The sequence below is a fragment of the Megalops cyprinoides genome, chromosome 15 (assembly GCF_013368585.1).
Source record: "Megalops cyprinoides isolate fMegCyp1 chromosome 15, fMegCyp1.pri, whole genome shotgun sequence".
NCBI lineage: Eukaryota > Metazoa > Chordata > Actinopteri > Elopiformes > Megalopidae > Megalops > Megalops cyprinoides.
The window spans coordinates 4534415-4556729 of record NC_050597.1 but is presented as its reverse complement, the minus strand read 5'-3'; the positions used below and the strand labels follow the sequence as shown (position 1 = coordinate 4556729).

Sequence of the window (22315 nt, the reverse complement as noted above, 5' to 3'; positions counted from 1 at the left end):
AGGTTAGCAAGCTGACTACCACCTTTGGTAGTCTAATGTAGGCATGTCCAGTCTTTACATATTATTCACAGTAGAACAGATATACATGGAGATGACATTTAAACTTAATGATGCCATTTTTTGTTCTCAATTTTAATTGGCCTGGTAATGTCCTTGATAGTGTAGGGGCCTAATTTATTTAGTGTAATGAAGACATTTTATTTGGTCAAAAAACGAGTATCGTGAATTCAGTCTCTCTCATGAAATGTAAGTATTTGATGACCATTTAAAATTAGAACGTGGAAGCTGAAATACACAGGGGGTATGTGTTATTGCTTGCCCAAGAGGGTGTGCGGTTGCAATTACTGGCACCCCATGATGCTTGTAGTATTTGGTTTTGCCTCTCATTTAGTGACTACATCATTGTCATGCCTGTAATTGCAACTGCACACACTCTTGTGTATTATTACTGTAATGCACTGTTTGCAAACATAACAAATGGAAGGCGATGGATTATTATTTATTTATTTATTTGTATTTAATAAAAGGAATGAAAGAATCGAATGATGCTTCTGTGTGAATGTGCTTTTCTGATGGAAGTGCTCATTTTAAACTCTTTTTTAACCTGCTTCTGTTGAGATGTATTTCCGTTAATACCTCTGCAGTGTTCGGTTTTAATCACCACCCTTCTCCACCTTTTTAAATTGTCAATGACGCAGTCTCTGTATTCTTTGCATAACTGTCATTGTGAATGATGCAAGGATTTATAATTACCTTTTTTTAACAGCTTTACAGTTCTGTGGAGTTTGGAAGAAAATGGCAGCTTGTTCATGAGAAGGTCTCCCCTAATCGCTTCTACTGGTAAGAACAAGGCACAGCAGACGCTACTAAAACAGGAATCGAATGGGTCGTGTGTTAACTGTGAGATTATTTGCTCATGTTTCCCAGCTGAAACTGTTATTGCATTGTGTGGTGTTTTGCAAATGGCATACATGCAAGGCCAAACATGTTGACTGTTTATTATATAATACTGAGAAATCAGAAACCAGTTATGTCTGCAATGTGGAGTCAATGACACAAGCACATTTTGGGGGATTTGAAGTCTTACAGTCTGTTTTTAATCATTATTTTAAAAGAAAGCCTTTGTTTTACTGAAATGTTGTCTTTTTTAACTTTATTTAATTTGTGTTTAATTATTGTTAAACACTTAAATTAGTGCATTTATGTATTATGTTACGCATTGATTGCTGTGAACATTTCTGAAACATTCAGGGCCTGACTAAAAACAGAGTGAAATGATAACAATGCATTTTGATATGAACTCATTTCAGTTTTCAAGCCATTTAGGATAATTAGAGCTATTTTAATGAATTAGTATATTGGCCCTTTTTACTGAATTTGCTGAACTAGTTGTCCTATTATATCTAATGCACCACATTATTTTAGGGCTATTAGAGATGACTTATTAAATTATATTCTAAAAGTTCAGAGGAGAAGCTCTTTCAAATGGAAACTAAAAGGAAATTCATATAGTTCTCAAAAAAGTTTTGAGATTGATTAATTTTTTCTGCTATGTTGTATCTGGGCTTGAATAATTATGTGTTTATTTATTCAACTTTATTTATTTAAATTAACAGTTATTATTGAAGTGTTTTTTTCACCCAGGAGAACTGTGCAGAATGCAAGCTGTCTCCATCACTACCCAGAGCTTTTCATAGAGTTATGGGATAAATGATGTCTGTCTAGACAAAAGCTTCTTATTCCAGGAATGGCTGTATGGCCATATAAAGACAAGGACTATGCAGATTAAAATAAAAGTAGTTTGTTGTTTGTAATTTGGGTGAAAGGTTACGTGACAACTAAAACAAAACTAGAGACGATAATCACATAGTTCTTTCAATGGGGAATGAATGACTTGCTTCAAGAGTGAGCCTTGATTTTGATTCTGAACAATGAAGTCATCATCATACACAAACAATGAATCAGACAAAATGAGGGGGCAGTGTTGAATCACTGGAGTCTTTCAATTGAGGAAACTATTGGATCTACACTCTCTAGACACACTAAAACCAAAGGGTTGAAATGACAAGATTGACTTTGAACCGTTTGTATTGCATATTTGATATTTGAGAAGTGAAATGAAATGTGAAATGAACGTTCTGCAGAATTCATTTCTGTTGGAATCTTGTGATCATAAGTATTTCTCTCATTTTCCACCAGACACATTGTACATAATGTTGAGTTTTAATGAAAGATTTTTTATTGTTCCTTTTATTCATTGGTCATCTGCTTAATTGTGTTGTAAATTGCCTATAGGCATCATCAACTTCAGAGCTCGTCACTGTCTCCCATACATACAGTTTTATTATTATTATAATTATTATTATTTTTTAATGTTTTGCGGCTCTGTACTTCTGTGCAAGTCCTGAGAAAGGCTTGGAAGCCAGAACAAATAAAACCCACTTTTGTCTTTTAGTTGTGGCATTCAGAATATCCATTAGATTTACCAGAATATCCCTGTGTTAAAAATACCACTTGGGACCACTTGGGATCTTGAAAAGCATTTTTCACCATAAATCTTTAGACAGGATGTGGGGTCCTTTTACTTCAGTGATTTAGCTGTGTCTAATTAGAGAAACATCAATCATCATGGTGTTAATGACACGATTAAAAAAAAAAAAAAAAACAAGGGTAGCAGAAGCTTCTCCTCCAGGACATACTACAACACTTTATGCATCACATGCTGTATGTTAGCAATAACCCATAATTCAAAAAAATGCTGAGGAAGTGGTTTTCTGAAAGATATAATAAAGTCCATTCCTATTTACACCAAAGCAGTGAATACAGACATGCAAAAGCAAGTAAATAGCATTAATATGACAAAGGAATGTTCTTCTCCTTTCTTGATTCAGGTTGTCCCTCCCTCTTATATTCTTTCTCCCTCTTATATTCTAACCATTCTGGAATGGTTGAAACATGCATGCCAGAGTCTCAGAATTCAATATGCTATATCCATATATCACAGCAAAAAACAATGCCCTTGTCTATTTTTACCCTGTGTATACAGACCTCCGCTCCTTTCGTCTTTCTTGTCCTTTGTAGTCCCTCTGCTTTATAGAATGCTGGTCTCATGTCTGACAGAGTGAAACTGTCAAACTCAGTCATTTGTAACATCCCAGCCTAAACTTCTTAAAAAGCTGTACTCCAGCGATTCTGGGAGAGCTGTCAAACGGGTAACAAGCTGCAGAGCGAAGAGCCCAGAGGCTTACTTCTTTAGCACATGTATATGATTTATTAAAAGGGATATGGGCTGCTAAAATTGTGGAGCTAGAAGCTGGATTCTTACTTAGAATCTGCACCAGTAAAAGAAATGGAGCTACAAAGCAATTATAGAATGCTGAATAGTGCAAGTCTGTGGCTTATGTTATGGCCCACAGATAACAAAGGTAAGAAACCAGGCCTCTTCCACAAAAGTAACAATTAATATGGTTAGAAGCAGGTCTTCTGCTCCCAGCACTTTGCCACAAGCAAATAGATGCTTTGGAAATGGAATGAAATAGTATCTTCTGCTAATACCTGCCTGTTGAACAAAATACATTGTTTTACTGCTGATCATTTCAACAACAACAACAACAACCCTGTTCATTTTCATGATGTGTAATTGTATACATAAAATATATCATATTGTTGAAGTGAAATAATATTTTTGTTGATACTTTAGTTTCATGATACCCTTGACACTGTGTTTAATGTTTTAAATTCTTTATTGTTATATATGGCAATGCAATATCACAACAGTCTCACAAATGAATTTTACCCTTCCATGGAGATGTAGAGAATTCTCTACGTTATTATGATCCCAGATAAGGGTCTTGTTTGTTTACATTGTGATTAAAGGAAGCGTTCAGTATTAAATTCCGGCAGGTTTTTATTAATTTATTGTTTTTATGCAACATCATGACTTTGGTAGTTAGTGAAATTAAGAGGAGAGTTTTGTGCAAGCATAGGAAAAATGTTCAGAATGCTGAAATTCATGACTCAATTAAAATTACACAGAGATTAGATTCATTCTGGTCCTTATTGCAGTCTTTAGTCTTATGGTCTTGTTGTACATGTTTGACTTTTTTTGTCCAAGCACATCATCTCTCTCTTGTCCTTTCTGTATGCTTGATTTCACTCTTCTTAAATTCATGTTCCTGCCTTCAGCTTATGTTTTAAATGTATTTTTAAATGTATTTTTTAAGAGGACAAAAAGATCAAACCTGAAGTTACAAATAACTATCTGCACATAAAAAGTAAGTACAAAGTCCCACTGATTTTGAAAAATTTACTTTGACCTGGAAATGGAGACCAACTCTCGGTCCCCTCAGTCACTTTCAAACATGAAATATCCACACAAGTGCATATCTAGACTGAAAAGAAGAGGCTCTCTCTTTTGATTTGTCATTTGATCTCTCTAGATTTTTGCATTTTAAATTCTGCTAATCTGATGTTTTATGCCTTAGATTAATATCGCCTTTTTCTCTGTCCTTTTTCAAAGAGGCTTTTGTCAGGGATGTCATGGTATGTTAAAGCATATCCCTTAATTCATGAATTGAATATACATGCTAAATTTTGAATATTCAAGTTTAATATTACAATGGCATTAAATAAATATGCAGTCATTTCCATTTTTGTTTCATAAACTTTCCAGATCTGTCTTATTTGTTCTGGAGCACCTAAAACTTTTCTTTGGTGGATTGCGATAGTTGGAGACAAACAACCCAGTGATACAGGACCACCTTTCTGATTTTCCTGTACTGTGTTTCCCCTCAGGTCAAAAATGGGATTAGACAATGAGCCTGGTTTAATTCACCTGGAAACCAGGATTTCTGAAGGGCGTAAGTGGTTTACTTTGGAATTCATCTCAATGTCCCTGTGTTATCTCCAGCCTGCCACTGAAAGCAAGAGAGAAATTTACACCTGACACGGACACATACTGTTTGCCGATTCAAGTAACTCTGGATCGTCTGACTGAAATGCAAACAGTATAACATTATGCCTGTTAAAAGCATTCGAGGCTAAGGGGCTATAGCTCTAATGCATGCAGACATATTTGCAAATAAATGATTCATGACAAATTCAGGCTTAGATTGAGTCATAAAAGACACAATAGGAAGAGGTGTTGTGAATGGTCTGGATCTGTGTTGTCAGATACATGCATTATGCATGTAAGAAAGAATATTCCAGTATTGACACTGGAGCAAATGCTTTTTTCCCCCCGCAGAATTTGTTTAAATTTTTAATGGCTCAAATGAAATCATTGTCTGAGAATAATCTACTCGGATAGTACTCCCTCATATTTGGCCATGATGGTGATTTGTAATTAAAATGACTGTCGCTTCCAAAGGATCAGATGTACATGTGTCAATTGACCACTGCAGTCTATCTCAAGGTGTACAATTTCACAGGCATAATTTTCTCTTGGCGGTCCAGATTTTTCTCTGGACCTCTTGTATGGAAGGGTAGAGCTGCACTAGAATGTATTCAACTGTCTCAGTAATTACAAGTAAGCCAAGTCCATGAGCATTTCACAGACCCTGTGAAGATTATTTATTATTGTGTGTTATTCCAAATTTCGGCTGGGTAGCTCATAGCGAATGCCGGTAAGCAAGCAGAACTGCCTGGCCGCCAAGTGTCTAGACTGCCACTAATAATGACACAACTTGTTTCCCAGTATATGGCTGTTGAAATCGACCAGATAGTAATATTTCCTTCCAGTTCTCTTACCATTCCCTACTAACACCCAATCAGATGCTTATTCCCAGTGTCCATGGTATTTACAAATGAGTGTGTTTCATTGATTACCGTTTATCAATACTCTGTTTTATGAGATGCAGATGGGTGAGGGAGTCCACACTACGCCATCGGTGTATTTTAAAATGTCAGTCTTGTTTTCCTTGTTACCTTTCATCTGGGATACATTACTGTAGTTGCTTACTAAAGTTAATTTATATAACATGATTATTACATGACAAACCACAGTTTATTACATTTCTTTTTTACGTTTCTGTAAATTAACATACATTTTAATACACATTAAAATTATTTTAATAGGACAGTAATCACAGAATACGAAAAGAAGAATTATCAAAATGCCAATTTGAGATGGGCTTTTTTGGTATTTTCCTATTCAGGCAACTATCCTATTGCCTGTAGAACACGACTGACAGGAAAACAACCGGCAATTCTTTAGCCCTGGTGGCAGCAGCTGCCCTAAGATCTCAGCGAAGTGTCAAGCGAATGAACTCGCTATATTTGACCATCACTATCGATCAGCTGCTTCCCAAGAAATGGACACGTGTTTAGCTGAAGCTAACACACAGGGACACGTTACCGCTGCATCCCTGATTGAGGGGAAAGATAGCAATTGGCCTTTGACGGCTTCTGTCCCCCCGCTGCCCGCTTATTGATGCAATTAAGGTGAGGATCTGATTGAATGTCAGTGACGTCTGTGAAGCTTCATGGCTAATATCAGCGTTTCGCTCAATGTCTGTTGCAGAATCTCAATATGTTACCTGCAGACTTCAGAACTGCACAGATGCTAACAAAGGCAAGCCATTTCCAGGCTATATTGACCCCAATTCCCTGGTGGTGCAGGATGAGTATGCATTTGTACAGGTATGTAATTTGCTATGCATGAGGAGATGAATAGCCCTGCAAAACAGGAGAAAGGCGCCACAGTCTGTTGTATGGAATAGCACAAGGTTGCATTCATTAGCGCTCATGATGTCACAGAGCATAAAGCAGCCGCAAAAGTGGTGTATTCATTTGCAAATTACAGCCTGGTCAATTTTTGATCTCCGACACTGAAAGCTGTCATATAATATACTGTATTGGGAGGTATAACTCGGGGGCACTGTGAACACAGGCTGTAATTGGGGTGGGTCTCGGGGTCAACAGATAATGAGGAAAAGGCTGAATAGAGAAAAGACAGATTTTTTTTTTTTCCGTTTTATTTACGCTATGTAAAATGATGGAAGAAATATCAACAAACAAACCAAAAAAAGACTTTTCTGTCTCCAGTTACTGTTACAACTCATAATAGTATGCTGTTAAAAATAATATGGCGTGTAAGTCCCCCAGATCCTGGAGACAAGTCTATCCCATTAACAGTAATGGCAGCAGCACTCTCATAGAAACTTACGTTGCTCTCTTTAAAGCAGTCACCTGGTCTACCAATGGGATATTAGCCCTTTAATCCAATCACGTGGCTGCTTTTTAGCATTAGAACCTTATAGGTTTGTGGGGAAATGTATGCAGGTCTTTTCCTCCATCTCGGCCAATAACAGCCATTTCTCTGTCTGTACTCATGGTTGATGTGGTTGTAATAGGAACATTAATCCATTAAAGCCTGAGTTAATGTGAATAAGGCAAGTGGTATCCTTACACTCACTGTCACTGGTCTTTCCCCCTCACAGAGCTGATTCACTTTATTCTGTTCAGTTAGAAGATTGGGCTCCTTGACGTATTCACTTTTTTATGTTGATTTTTTTTTCTCAAACATACCATGGCTTTGTGTCTCTGCAAATAAAATGAATGAACTACAGCCAAAAATTGAGCTTAAATGGAGATCAAATGCAGCTCACAGTTTTATTATGAGCAGGATCTGTGAGTGTATTAATGATAAAAACCTTGAAACGCTAGACAATATCGTATGTTGATGTCTGTGACATGTGGCCACCAGCTTAATCATTTAATAATTTCCCAATTGATTGAATTAAACTCTTACTGTAAAGATGTTTTTTTAAAGATGCCATAGGGCAGATATTATCAAGCATAAAAATGCAATTAAATTGACTCGATCATAATTAATTCATTAAATGAAATCATGGTGGTGTTAATCAGCAGATAATGAAGTCTAATACACACTGCCACTCTTGGCTTTCACCTGTGCCAGCTATCATATCAAGGGCCTGTGAGGATTAGTTTTAGGTCCCATTGGATGGATAACCGATTCCAGCAAATGTAATGTTTTTGCCCTCGGAATATTATATAAAATTATCCCAATTTACAGACTGTTCTTACATGTTGTTTTACCTCTGCTTGTAAGCCTGTCTGATTAATAATAAACCGCAGGACAGTATTTAATTTTCAAGACGTACATATGCAAATATTTGTTTTTACTCTTACAATTTGTGCTCAAGCTACATCCTGCTCTTGTTACAGAAGTAAAATATTAATTGTTAGCATCAACTGATTTTTATAAATAATTCAATCTTCCAAGAGCTTGTCTAACTCAAATTGCAACAGTCACTAATATACAAAGCTAACTACGACCATTACTTGAATATCTGTTTGATAGGGGCAAACAACATGTTAGTTCAGTCAAACTAATATTTGATACAATTGAAAAGGTAGCTAGCTAAGAGGGCTACATATAATATAGATCCATTCATACAGGCGATCATAACAGGACCATTATATAATTATGGTTGCCACCTTAAGTCTGAATAGCCCCATCAGTTGTCAAACTACTAGGTGGTACTACTACTCTGTATTTTGTCCTGGTGCTGAGCCTGGCCCCTGTGCATCTCTTTAAACACTCTGGGGCTCATTCACCCTATTTCACCCATATCGCTGAAATGTCCCTGTTGGTAATCATGTTAGGTGTCTGTGGGCCAGTGTAAGCATTCGGTGCCACTGCAAAGCCAGATTTTCTAGAATACCGGTGTTTGTGGCAGAAACTGTACTAGCTCATGCTTCTGACTGTAAAGACACTTTGACCTAGATATGATTTAATAAAATAGAAATGTCCCCACCCTAAAACCTTTGCTGTTAAGAGACTTCCAAGTTTGACTAATATTTTGAAGGCCATATTTACCTAAAACCATGAATAACATGGATAGCCATTAACTGTTTGGTTTTAAATTCTACTGGTTTCCTTAAAAACAGCATCTGAGAATGTGATGTAGAATGCTTTGGTGGATGTGTACTGGTGAGTTTCTTAAAGGATCAAACAGAGTTATATAAATTTTGCAGGTATCAACGGGGGGCCGGCCAGTGTACTATGTGTCCTACAAAAGGGATGCCTTCACCCCAATGAGACTGCCGAAGTATTCTTTTCCAAAGGTAACACACACTCTCCCAAAAGAACACAAAAGAAAAAAAAAGTGACAACTACATTTCTATTCCTGTGAATATGAGGTATATTTTGCTTTCCCCACTAGTCAGAAACAATAAAAATGTGACAAGCACAGTTCTCTTCAGTTTTCACCCTGTTCCCAAACCACCAAACATGCCCTGCTGGCGAATGCCACACCAACAGAATTCAGCACATGCTGTTTGTGCTGTTTTTGCTGTTGAGAATGTGAAATTCCATTTGTGAATAAAGTAGGCCTCAATATCATTTTTAGCAGTAACATTTGTTTTGCGCTCTTGCCCTAACTCCCAAGGTTGGTTGTATTTCCTGTTTCCTTTAGCCATATACAGTATGGTTTTGATGATTAACTAATGGCCTTCTTGGTCAAAAAAGCACTGATACTGTGATTACTCTATCTATCTACCTATCTATCTATCTATCTATCTATCTGCCTACCTGCCTGCCTGCCTGCCTGTCTAGCTGTCTGTCTGTCTGTCTGTCTGTCTATCTGCCTATCTGTCTGTCTGTCTATCTGCCTGTCTGTCTGTCTAGCTGTCTGTCTGTCTGTCTGTCTGTCTGTCTAGCTGTCTGTCTGTCTATCTGCCTATCTGTTTGTCTACATGTATTAAGCTCAGCCAAGTGAATTAAAGCATCAATCAGAGCTGCTGCTATCTCTAGTGAAAATAGTACATTTTAATCTGCTTCTTGCCTTTAGCAGCACGTTTCCAAATCCGCCGAATGTGACGCGATTCTGTGTATTTAGGTCTCAGGTAACTCCAGTGCAATCTCACAGAGATGGAAATCTACAAAATACAAACGTTCCTCCATGCTGGGCTGGCTGACAGAAAAAAAAAATAAAATAATGAGAATAATATCTCTGCATTGTAATAGATTATCCAGATGTGGGATTTGTGCAAATTAGCTTGGGTTCTGATGATTAATAGGGTTATGCCCTCCAGAACAATCTAGTCTCCTCTCTCAAAGGGCAAATCCTAAACAAGATTAATATTCATAATTCCACTGTGTGACAGAAAGTGAACAAAACTTTGGTACTGCTGCTTTTGAAACCACTGCTGAGAGGTATACCCATTTTGGGTTTTAATTAAATGTTTTTTTTTTTTTTTTTTTTAAAACACCGTAGTTTTTTTAAAAAAAAAAACAAAAAGCAGTTCATTTCTGAAGTTGTGCTCATGCCCGAAATATCTCTCAGTGGTGAGAGATATTTGTGCTATTGTGATATTTGTGAGAGAACAATGGTGCTCACCCGAAACTCTCGACAGCATATGTTCTCGACAGCAGCAGCAGGTCTGAGACTCGATTGCCTCTTCTTTTCTTTTTTTTTTTTTTTTTTTTTTTTCCAAAGGACCTGCATGTAATCAGCACAGACGAAAACCGTGTGGTGGCTGCAGTGCAGGAATGGAATCAGAATGACACCTACAACCTGTACGTGTCAGACACTCGAGGGGTCCTTTTCACTCTGGCTCTGGAGAATGTCATGAGCAGCATGGGGCCCGAGGGCAACGTCATGATTGATCTCTATGAGGTATGTAGCATTCTGAACCACCTCGGTTAGTGGCAAAGGGTTCCACACGGCAAAGGCTGACCGAGCTGCCAATGAGCAAGGGCTTCTCAAAGCTATCGCGAGTGCTACGGTGTCCATGTTGGGCCATTTTTAGGATAGGGGAGATGAGGCATTAGTTGTTCTAGCTTGCATGTCGTGGGTGCCTAGTGTTGATTGAAGCAGCTTTTTTGTGTATGCAGTTTTTCTTTGCGTGTGTGTATGTGTGTGCGGGTGCAGATGTAGTTCAATACATTACATTATTGTCATTTAGCAGATGCTGTTATCCATAGCAGCTTACATAGGTTAAAATTATATCCATTTATACATCTTGATATATACTGAAGCAGTTGTGGTGTTAAGTATGTTAACACCACAGGTTACAAAAGTCTCACAGTGGCACTGTAGGGAATTGAACTAGCAACCTTATGGTTACAAGCCTTGGTTCTCACCACTATACCACACTGCTGCCCACTGTCACTTAAAACTGCCATCCCTTCTACAGATATATAAAATGACATTACCTTCTAGGCATTTTATTGCTTTCTTATTATTTACATTTTTTTTAAGAATTTACTTTTTATGTTGATTTCAAAACATGTCAGTCAAAATCAGGACTGAGGTTTACTCTTGACAGGATCACTGCATGAATGTGAGCTTTCTTTTTCTCTACAGACATGTTGTACCTCACTGTTGTATGATTGTCATATGACATTTCTGGACCAGTCAGAAATTACAAGTTACTGTTGGCAAAAAATCATAGATTTTACGATATTTTATACTGAAAAAAGAGCGCTTCTTACAAGTGACACAGATCTGATAATATCCACAATTTGGTTTGCCAGGTTTTTCCTTGAACCTTTTTTAAGATGGATGGAGCTTAATTTATCTTTCCCTGGGACAGCCTGTGGAAACATGTGGGGTAGGGTTGAGGAGTGTAGGGAATTTTGTAGCCAATTGTTTGTAAGGGGGTGATCAGGTGACCAGATTGAAAGTGCCAGACTTTGCATTTGGCTACCAGGGGATTCAGTATCCCTGCTCTTTTAACACATGTTGTCAAACTGTTTGTGACAATGGTGAGTCAGGGCCTCAGTTTGATATCTCATCCAAAAGACAGCACCTCCTACAGCACAGTGTCTGCATCACTACACTGGTCTCATTTTAGATCTAGAGAGCTAACTGCCCACTGTTGGCTTACCAGCACCATGTCTGGTTCCAAACAGGTTTTCCCAGGAGATCCTCCATTCACGTACTAACTTAGCTCAGCCTCAGCCTTAGTTATTGGAGGTTGCAGAGTCATATCACTGCTGCCAACAGGCAGCGCATGTTCTAATAGCTTAATCTGCCCAGTGCATTTCAGTGCTGAGGTTACCTACACTCTCAGAACGGTATCCCTGCATGTGGGAGCGCTCCTTCCTTTAAGTGCAAGAAGTGCCCTTTGGCCCTTACATATGGTCTGCTGTCTGAGTATGAGTCCTTCAGAAGGACAAAAAAGAGTTTACAGTTTGAAATTCCGCTCTGACCGTGTGTTTATTTATGTGTCTCGGTGTTAAACGAATGGCTTTTTCGCGCGGCTGCTCTGCTGCGGAATTATTTAAGACTGATGCATTTTTCAGCTTTTTCCGTTCTTCCCAGGTAGCAGGGATAAAAGGAATGTTCTTGGCAAACAAAAAGCTTGATAACCAAGTGAAGACCTACATCACCTACAGCAAGGGCCGAGACTGGCACTTACTGCAAGCCCCTGCCACAGACCTGAGAGGCAACAGCATAAATTGCATGCTGGTAAGTGTGCATCTGTGTTATCCAAAGTTGTGCTAAATTTTGAATAATTTTAGCATTTGGTGCTTTCAAACTGGCCGCTGCTTCTCACTGACAGCTACAAGTTAAAGGTGCAGACTTTGACCCAGTCTAAACATCTTAATATAGATCTAATTTGGTCCCAGTAAAGCATCTAAGTAAAAGACATCTAATTCATCAGACCCTCTTTACTCTTTTCTGCTGGCTGAAAGAAACAATCACAGCCAAAATGAAGAGAAGCGTATGAAGTCTAAATAAATAATTACGGTTACAAAGAAACCGTTTCCCCGAGACCTCCGTTTCACTAGTTGCCAAGTAGTTTGGATTTAATTTTCAAAATTCTAATATCAAAGCCGTGTTTTCTTTTCCATCATGGGAATCTAAGCCTGTCTGAGTATCAGCTGGAGACAAAGGATTTGCGAGCGCGGCAGCTGAAGATTGCAGAAACGCGGGAGTGATGAGAACAGAAAAAAGGCGGCCACTGTGCCTTGGTTGGGTGCTTCAGACGTAAGCCCCCTTTTTGGCAGCGCGTTAATCAGACACCCGCTGCAAAGAGGACGCTTGTTGATGGAGAAAATGTAATCAATGATGACATCAAACACTAACGTTGAAAAGTCACATCTAATCAATGCACTGTTTGAAGCAGAGTTCCATTTGAAAAAAAAATGAAAAAATGCCATAGGTAATTATGGAACTGCGGAGGGTTTTAAGTTTTTTAAAAAGTCAATGAGTGATGTGTTCTTGATGATCCTGCATTTCTGTTGGAGATGGCTGCTTTTAAACAAAAAAAAAGTTGTGACCAGATGTCAGATATCTTGAATTTGGGAAGAGGTTTGAATAGAAAATGAGATTTAATACTAAGAACCACCACACAACACAATATGCAGAATGTGTAACAACTTTAATGGTAAATCAAATGATTACCAAAACATGAGATATTTCTCAATAACATTATGAATGTGTGATGGAGTAATGTCTCTTACCTTAAATAGAAAAATGATGTGGTCATCATGATGACACCAAATGATGTGTGTATGATGGCAGTTGTAATGCACATGTATTGTATTGTGTAATGCTTGTCTGCTGTTTTGTGTATGTAGACTCTTAATGAAGTTTTCATGCAAAGTTTCCTGTAAAATCTCAGCAAGTAAACAGCTGAAAGGTCACTTCTTAGTGTCTATAGGGATCTTGGTTCCTGCTGTTTCAGCCTGTGACATATCGCAGTAAGAGGAGGCTGATGTTAGAAGGCCATTATTTTGACCACACGAGGGCATCATAGATCCCCCGTCTCCTGTATATTTTGTGGTTCTGTGGACAAATATGATTTTTGATATAAAAGGTTTAATGGCCTTAGTTTTAATAAACAACACAACTTATGTATTGTAATAATATAAATGCATTCATAATAATTACTTTAATAATTTAATTATTTCATTTATATTGTCACTTTATTATTAAAATTTGCATTTGTAATAGCTTTACCAGCATCGTCTAAAAGACCATGCTAAAAGCGTAAAATCAATGGATGTGGTCATTATCTTTTTTTTTTTTTTTTTTTTTTTACTTTCTCCTGTGATGTTAAAAGCTTTTGATATGTTGATCTCATAAAATTCTGAACAGTACATGGAATGACCCGCTTTAACCCACATGCTGCACATATTAATAATCACCCTTTTATAAACAAACGCTGGGCACAGTGTTGTGGCTCGCCTTGATGCCGCACCGCAGCTATTTGCCAGAAAATGCCAAAGTGTTATTAAACCCCTCAGCTCTCATCACAACAGGCTCTTGCCACTGGCATTTCCAGTTTCATAATGAGAAGTGTGTCAGTAAAGGTTATTCTAATCAAAATTAATGATGGGGTCATCCCTTCAGCTCCGTGTGTGTGTGTGTGTGTGTGTGTGTGTGTGTGTGTGTGTGTGTGTGTGTGTGTGTGTGTGTGTGTGTGTGGCAGAGGCTTGTAGTGGAGATTTGCGTACTCCCAAGCCGACACGATGAGCGTTTGATTTCAGCTGCGTAGTGAGGACTGAGGGTAAGATGCACCTGAATTACAGTCTTTACAGAATTTTCTGACCAATCATCCCCTGTGTTTTTTTCCCCAGCCGTACTGCTCATTGCACCTACACCTTCATGTGTCTGACAATCCGTACACTTCCGGAAACATAGCCAGCAAAGACTCCGCCCCCGGCATCATCGTGGCCTCGGGTAAGCATTTTGTGACGTGGGCAGTTTGTGGCAGTTAAGCATTTTCTGGCGTTTCCTTTGCAAGGCAAGATTCCATCTGTGGAACACTTAAAGCTGATGAAATTACGACACCTGTATATGGGTGCAGTCATTTGATAATCACTTTAGAGATTTACAGTAGCCAAGGTAGTTGACTTGCTAGTTGAATGAAAGACATTGTAGACCCTATTTACTGTGTCATGGATATCACTTGGTGTTTTCTCCACTTTGGTGTCCCACCAGATTGACTTCCATTCTGTTCTAGGAAATGCCTATCAAATACAGGACATCTAATCTTCTGTTTGTTCATATTTAACTAAATGTTTGTTCTTAAAACTTTTTTATCCAGGCTATAAAAAAGGCTAACTTGCATATTTTTTTGATGCATTCATACAGATGAATGTTGCTTGTGGCAATTTGTTCTTTTTATTATCTTTCTCAAAGAGTATGACATCAGTGCCTTACCCAGGAGCGAAATCTGCAACATTTTACAAGCTTAATTCTCTCACCACTGCAAAGTTTTTTTTTTTTTTCATGATGGTGTTTTGTTTTCCTGAGGGAAAAACACTTTACACTAATAAAAGCTTATTTAGCCTTTTTTCTAAAGCTTTAAAAAGTGACCCTCTTTCAAAATGTGTTTTCAGAGGAAAAAAAAATAGCAGGAACAATTCAGAGGGTGGTACTACTTTGATGGATCTCTTTAGCGCCTCATTTGCCATCTAGTGGTAAAGCAAAGGTACTGCTGCCAGTTTTGGGGGACCTGCTGAATGAGGGAGTGGAAGTAAGGGGAAGTGAAAGGAAGGGGAAAGCGCCGTACAGGATATTACTCGTTGGGATGTCCATTCTTTCCGCTAGCGATAATGAGTTAAATTTAAATCGGTGGAATATCATGATAAAAGTGACAACGCCTTTCATACATCAGGATGTCTAACGCCAGATGGTTGCTGCAGACTGTGCAAGTCCGCGTTAATTAATCATTTTCATCCGATTTACTCAGGGTTTTTTCAGGAGAAGCATCTAATGCCATGTATTTACTGAGCTTAAGGTTTTTTCTGTGTTTAAATTGCAAAATTTCTTTAAGTTAACATTTGCCATCATTGGAGGTGAAAATCAAAAAAATCAAGTGATATTGAAAATGCCAATATATGGATATGGCAATGCTTTTGTGTTGGTTAAAAGAATTTTGAAACCTGCTCTTTAAGGGTTTTAAAGTTAAAGGCTTTCAGCTCTCAACTTAGTTGGAGCTGCTTCCTACAGGCAGTGTGTTTTGGCAGTTGTGCTATTGCTAATGATGATTTAAAATCCCCTAATGAATTTGCTTTATAAAATAATTCATATGTGGTTGAATTAAATCATTGAATATGAATAAACGTTACAACTGAAAAAAGGCACATATTTTATAAAAATCTAAATACTTACAAAGTAATATATTAACATCATGACCATACGGGGTTCACATGTTTGCTTCATAAAACATGTACAATAGGGTTCAGGAACACCATAAGGGGGGAGGTATCCTAGACTAATGCACTGACTGTTAAAAAGTAAGAACCAATCAAAAGACTGCATTCAATAACAAAGCTCCTTGATTTTTTTTCAGATTCAGAAGTTACATTACATTGCTGTTATTTAGCAGATGCTCTTATCCAGAGCAACTTGCATAGGTTACAATTTTATTCATTTATAGAGCTGGACATTTACTGAAGCGATTGTGGGTTAAGTGCCTTGCCCAAGGGCACAGCAGCAGTGTCCCAGTGGGGAATTGAAGTGGCAACCGTTTGGTTAAGAGCTCTGTTTCCTGCTACTACACCACACTGTTGGCCAGATATGGCCTGCTGATATGTGATTCGTAATGTTTGATCTCCCATGTCTGTTAGACGTCATATGCAAGTAAATGTAGGGGCATATGATGATGGGCTTATGATTAGGAACCTGTGTTTTCCATGACTGAGTTTCATAGCCTGTAGTTCACTCCTAATACAAGAAGATGCCAATATAGCCTCCTCACGAAGCCACCTGTAATCATTAACAATCTTTTTATTGTGGTACCTGATTCATCTCAATTAGGTGTTAAATGATCACTAGGTGTTTGGGCACAGTTTCTGATCGATTCTCGGGGTGATGCTCATGACTATTGACACAAACTTATTATCTTAATTCAGCTGGTTTCACAATTGTGTATCGATAATATGTCAACATTAACTAGTTAAAGGATGAATAAATGAATGAATGTATGCATGAACTAACTTCTAAACTAAATAATTGAGATAATTGCTCTGCAATTTTCCTTTGTATAAGTTTTATTTGTTCTTATTTTTTTGTTCTTCTTGTATCTTACCTCTCTGGTTTATAGGACGCATCACCCCCAGAAATTGAATCTAATGGGAAGGTGTCTGTATTGAAACAACAGTTGTTCAAATATTCATGTCAGATATTATCACAACTTTCAGAATGTTATGAGCTGTTTGAAAAGAAAAAAAAGCAATTGTTTACTTTTGCAGTTCTCAGGGTTATAGTAATTCATTCCTTTTTCATGAATGTTGAACATTATAACACAAAGATCTTTGATTGTGGCGTCTGTGCTGGGAAACCTTTGTGCCGGTGATTGGTGCTCTTGGATTTCCCTCATGTGTAAATTGTCTATTTTAGGTACGTGTTCTCTTTCACTGCTGAGCTTCTGCTGCTGATGGAAGCATGCCCCGTTTACTACATACGTGTTGATGAATGCACATAGTTTAGATGATCAAGTTTTTTTCCCGGGGAATGTGTGTTCCAACCAAGGGCTCTGTTAAATAATGTATCACCGTTTGGCAGCAATCTAAGCTGTTTTTGTTGCGTTTCATCTTTGCACTGTCAAACCCAGCCTCTTGTTATTCATAATATATTTTTTAAGGTCTGTTCTTCCATTCTTGTCTTGATCCAAAGATAAAATGTAGTTTTGCTTAAGCTGAATGTTGCTGCACATTTGTTCATCATATGAATTCTACCGTTTTCATGGCTAAAATACGAAATAACTATACGAAATACAAATATATATATACTTTACATAATGTATGTTCATTAAAATTTTACACTTACTCCCATTAAAGGGTTGGAAAGTGGAGTAAAGGGTAAGCCTCTTCTTGGTTTGGAAACAGCAGGTACAGATTGCAGATACCAATTCAGACCAATGCCACACATGTGGCCATGTAACTGTCATTATTCCAGCAGAAATCAGGAGATACAACACAATGCAATTCATATTTGTAGCTTTGATGTATAAAAATTAATAAAGAAGAACATACCAAGAGGAGTTAACTGAAAATTATTGTTAGAAGTTCTTCATTCTTTGAAGTGACACATTTTGCTAAGGGTTGTATCTGGGTGATTTGGTCCCAGAAGTGTTGAATAATAAAAGCAGCTAGTTCTTTTTGCACTAATTATTTTGAACAAACCGCACCATGTGTAAATGACTCTCACATTTAAATGCCACACCAAAGAATTTGGTCTGTTTTTATTTATCTAAATGCGTTTGAAACAGTTTCTCAAAAAAGGTCAACTAGCCATGGATGTAAAAAGTATAGTAATGGTTAAACATTAAGGTTGCTCTTACTTAAAAAATGGCAAAAACTCATCTGAAGAGATGTTATGACATTCAGATCAATGCATTAAAACAAAGTACACCTCCAGAAAGTAAATTACCTTATAAGGAATTCCAGTCTGTTTCCTTTTATCACCAAGATAGCCTCTGATAGGCTCTGATAAGTCACCCTGTCTGAAGTAATATCAGATTGATTTTATTACTGCAGTTATTTTAATCTTGGTTGTCAAGGCACCATTTAGTGGTTGATTTATATTGCTATGGCTGTTTGGTGACCACGTAATGTTTCTTGACAGAAAGTGTTCTCAGCGATCATTATGTCCTCTCACATCAGATAGTGTTGTTATGGAAGTTTTTGAAAGTTATTAATATGCCTAATGTACTGTGCGTCCGGAGTGTGTAGCCTCACAATAGCTTTTCTACTCTGCTTTGCCTCCAAGGTTCCATTGGATCTGAACTGACCACCACTAACGTTAGCGTGTTCATAACGTCAGATGCTGGGAACACCTGGAGTCAGGTAAGTGGGAAAACCGTTTGGATGAGAGTTCATCCCATGAGCCATCCCATGGGACATTCCTACAATATAAAAAGAAAATATGAATAATATTATTTTATTTGCAAGGAGTACATGTCACGTACCATGAAGACGGAATATTGTGTGGGTTTTTCAGCTATTTAATTTAAGCATAATCCATCTTCTGGATTTATGGATGAGCTTGTGGATTCATATATTTGCTGTGAAAATTAGTCCACATGAAGAAACACTCGCCTTGTCCTCTACTGAGTTTGTGAATCAGGTGGAGGTGGTCACCTGGAGTCAGGTAAAGGAGAGCGGGAAAAGTGTTTGGATGAACATTCATCCCATGAGCCAAAGAAACATTAAAAACAGACCACATCAACAGTTACAGCTATTTTGTTATTATGAATAATCAAAACACCTAAACAGTAATTACATTCAGTTCTGCATGATACCTGTGGATCTCCACTTGATTGATTCGGCTGGGTGCAATTTTAATTAATTTTGGCGTGAATTTAATTAAAAGGCAGATGGAAAGCAGTTAATTTAATATGGATGCAACACAATTTGACAACAGTGAGTGTAGCCTTATTTTGCAAGCCATGGCCTATATAGAGTTTAGCATCCACCCTGTCATTTCCTACAGACTCTTAGCCTTATAGATGTCTTGTAGATGTCTTACTAACTTAAAAATTGCACCAGATCTTGCTTTGAACAGGGACTGGGTTGGTGTCCTTCAATAAATAGTTCTCATTCAGTGTACAATTGATTAAATTAAGGGTGGGCATCGGCAGTACAGGCAAGGAAAGGGCTGTCATCTGACATGCGCTGTGTATGAAGCACCATTGTCTGCTCCTCCTGTTGTGTGCAGAAAAGCAGTAAAAATTTCATCACAAAAAAAATACATATGGAAAATAGATTTTGCCTCCCTCTTGTGTATTCTGTTTATATATCTAGTCCTTTAAATAGAATCGATGGCGTGACTCACAGCGCGTCAGGTGACAGGTATTGCACAGGATGTAGCTCTTTGACTGTAATTTCTCTTGTTCCCTCACATTCAGGTGGCACAGTTATTAATAATATGCTCCGATTGGATCAGCTGCCATAACCGGCTTTTTTTCTCTCCGTAGATATTTGATGAGGAGTACAGCGTGCTGTATCTAGACCAAGGAGGAGCACTTGTAGCAATTCGGCACACCCCACTGCCCATCAGACATCTCTGGTAATGTCAAGTGCTAGAAAGATAAACCTTGCTTTGCAAGCAAATATACAGTAGCAGGCGATTTTTCTTTTAAAAGTGATTTATATCACCTCCAGGATGAGGCTCTAACATGGCAGTAATAACATTGATCGTACAGTTGCTCTTATTTTATCTCATATGCCATGTGTTACCAGCACAGTGACAAAATATGCATTCAGATCATTTGTATAAAGTTCATATGCATGGCATATACCACCGTGCACTTAGTGGTGCAGTAGTCTTTTCTGCAGTGGAAACCTCAAATTCTTGGTATTGCCTTTCATAGGGAAGATTATAATACAATCCAGTAATAAGTGCTTAATACAACATTAACAACTGCACTGTACATTGTTAAAATATGTTGTTGATGTTTAGCCCAACATTATTCATCAGTAGTAAATGTGTTATTAACAAGATTGATATTATTATTACACAGTTATTTTAGTCTTGGTTTGTAAATCACTGATAATGTGTTATTAAGGAGAAGCACAGGGTTGTTAGATTGGTGGAAAAGCACACAAGGTTACAATTGGCACTATTGCTATGTTGATTATAAACCCATCCCAATTGTTCAGATTATAGCCTTTTATTAGATTGTGTGGTAACCCTCACCTCCGCAGTGATATTACATTCACTGACATAGGACTAAGCATCAGCAATGTATTTTAATGATGCGTAATACTGCTACTAATGTTTTTAATACATTCATTACCTGGACTGTATCATACATCCTGTTCACTTATAAAATGAATGTCAACATCAATGAGTCATTTTACACCCACGCTTTTCGCTAACGCGCAGTAACAAGGTTCAGCCCGGTAACACGAGCATTAATTCACCCCAGTGATGTTCATTTCCTCTCTCGTCGGCATCTCCTGCAGGCTCAGTTTTGATGAAGGCAGGCGCTGGAACAAGTACAGCTTCACCTCCTCTCCCCTTTTCGTGGATGGCGTCCTGGGAGAACCTGGGGAGGAGACGCTCATAATGACGTGAGTGAATTGCTTTAACCGCACCGCAGTGAGTTGCGAGACAGCGTTCCCATTTTTCCTGGGATAACACTGATAAGCAAGTATTAAATGGTTCTTGCTGAATATTTAAGATTTTTTTAATATATTATATATAAATTTTATATTTAGAAGGTTAAAATCAATTGACAAGATGGGAGGTATGATGCACAAATCTGTGATATTCTCATAGAAAAGTCAAAGTCCACGTTGCATTGCATTGATTTTCAGACACCTACAGTATGTACAGGGTGTATTCTATAGCAGATATTTTACGCATTATGTATGTATGAAGCTGGCTATTTTACCAGTAACTTATGTTATATATTTATATTTTATGATGCATCACTCATGCATCTTGGTTAAAGATAAAACAGCAGTTCCCCATGAGGGACTGGAACCTACATCCATCAGGTTAAGAGTGCAGTGCTTTCCCTTTTTACATTTTTACTCATGAAGATGCTAAAATATCATTAAACACATGAAAGTTCCCACACTGACCCTTCATTGAGGGTGTTACTTGTTATTGTGTAGCGAATAAATTGGACTGTCAGTGAATAAGGGCAGACTTTTATATAAACCCTACAGTGTGAATCATGGAAATTGCTGTCATTGACTCCAGTGAACCAATAACAATGCGCTGCTGTCCGTTGTGAAATGCTTTGGGGGTTTTATGATGTCACACTTTCCCCATCAACGGTTATAGCGGTACAGTATAAGCAAGAAGCGGCTCACTTGGTGCCCTTGTTCTTTGACTTCTGAGGAAGCTTTAAAGTTTACAGTAAGAGTCTGTGTGTGGGTGAGAGTAGCCCAGGAGAACCATGCTCTGGACCTGTGGAAAACATTTTTGATCATTTTCCCTTCATGAATAACAGATTTTTTTTCAAAGCTTGCCAAAGATCAAAACAAGCTTCTGGAGTGTTTTATATCAATGGCAATCCATTGCTTGCATGGCAGCAACTTCATAGACCACTGTTTGGAGACGTTGTGGCAAGTACTGGGAACTACATTGAAAATGAATAAAAGTTAGTGGGAACCCTCTCAGTGATGGGAAATATTTCACGAAGTACTGTTTCTTATCTTACAAAATGAATATACACTACGTTGAAAGTAATTTTTTTTTTTCTTTTTACATGCTTTAATAACATAGTGACTATTGAATACGCACTCTAAATGAATTTTCTAAAAGTTACACATGTGAAACACATTTCTGGCTTATTCCGTCTTATTCAAATGATCTGAAAACTACACTTAACACCAAAATGACACTAAATAGTGACACAATTCTGCCCTGAA

The 22315-nt window shown here is 37.8% G+C and overlaps 1 protein-coding gene across 2 annotated transcripts in view; it reads left to right on the top strand.

Annotated features, from left to right (window-relative positions):
- LOC118789755 (VPS10 domain-containing receptor SorCS1-like) overlaps positions 1 to 22315 on the top strand; it is a 109435-nt gene that overhangs the window by 70130 nt on the left and 16990 nt on the right. For both annotated transcript variants that reach the window (XM_036546340.1, XM_036546341.1), the window contains exons 5-14: positions 767 to 840; positions 4795 to 4859; positions 6521 to 6639; positions 9001 to 9090; positions 10464 to 10643; positions 12294 to 12440; positions 14558 to 14660; positions 18699 to 18775; positions 19906 to 19997; positions 20897 to 21004. In XM_036546340.1, the coding sequence (XP_036402233.1) occupies positions 767 to 840; positions 4795 to 4859; positions 6521 to 6639; positions 9001 to 9090; positions 10464 to 10643; positions 12294 to 12440; positions 14558 to 14660; positions 18699 to 18775; positions 19906 to 19997; positions 20897 to 21004 (1055 nt within the window). The remainder of the gene's footprint in view (positions 1 to 766; positions 841 to 4794; positions 4860 to 6520; positions 6640 to 9000; positions 9091 to 10463; positions 10644 to 12293; positions 12441 to 14557; positions 14661 to 18698; positions 18776 to 19905; positions 19998 to 20896; positions 21005 to 22315) is intronic.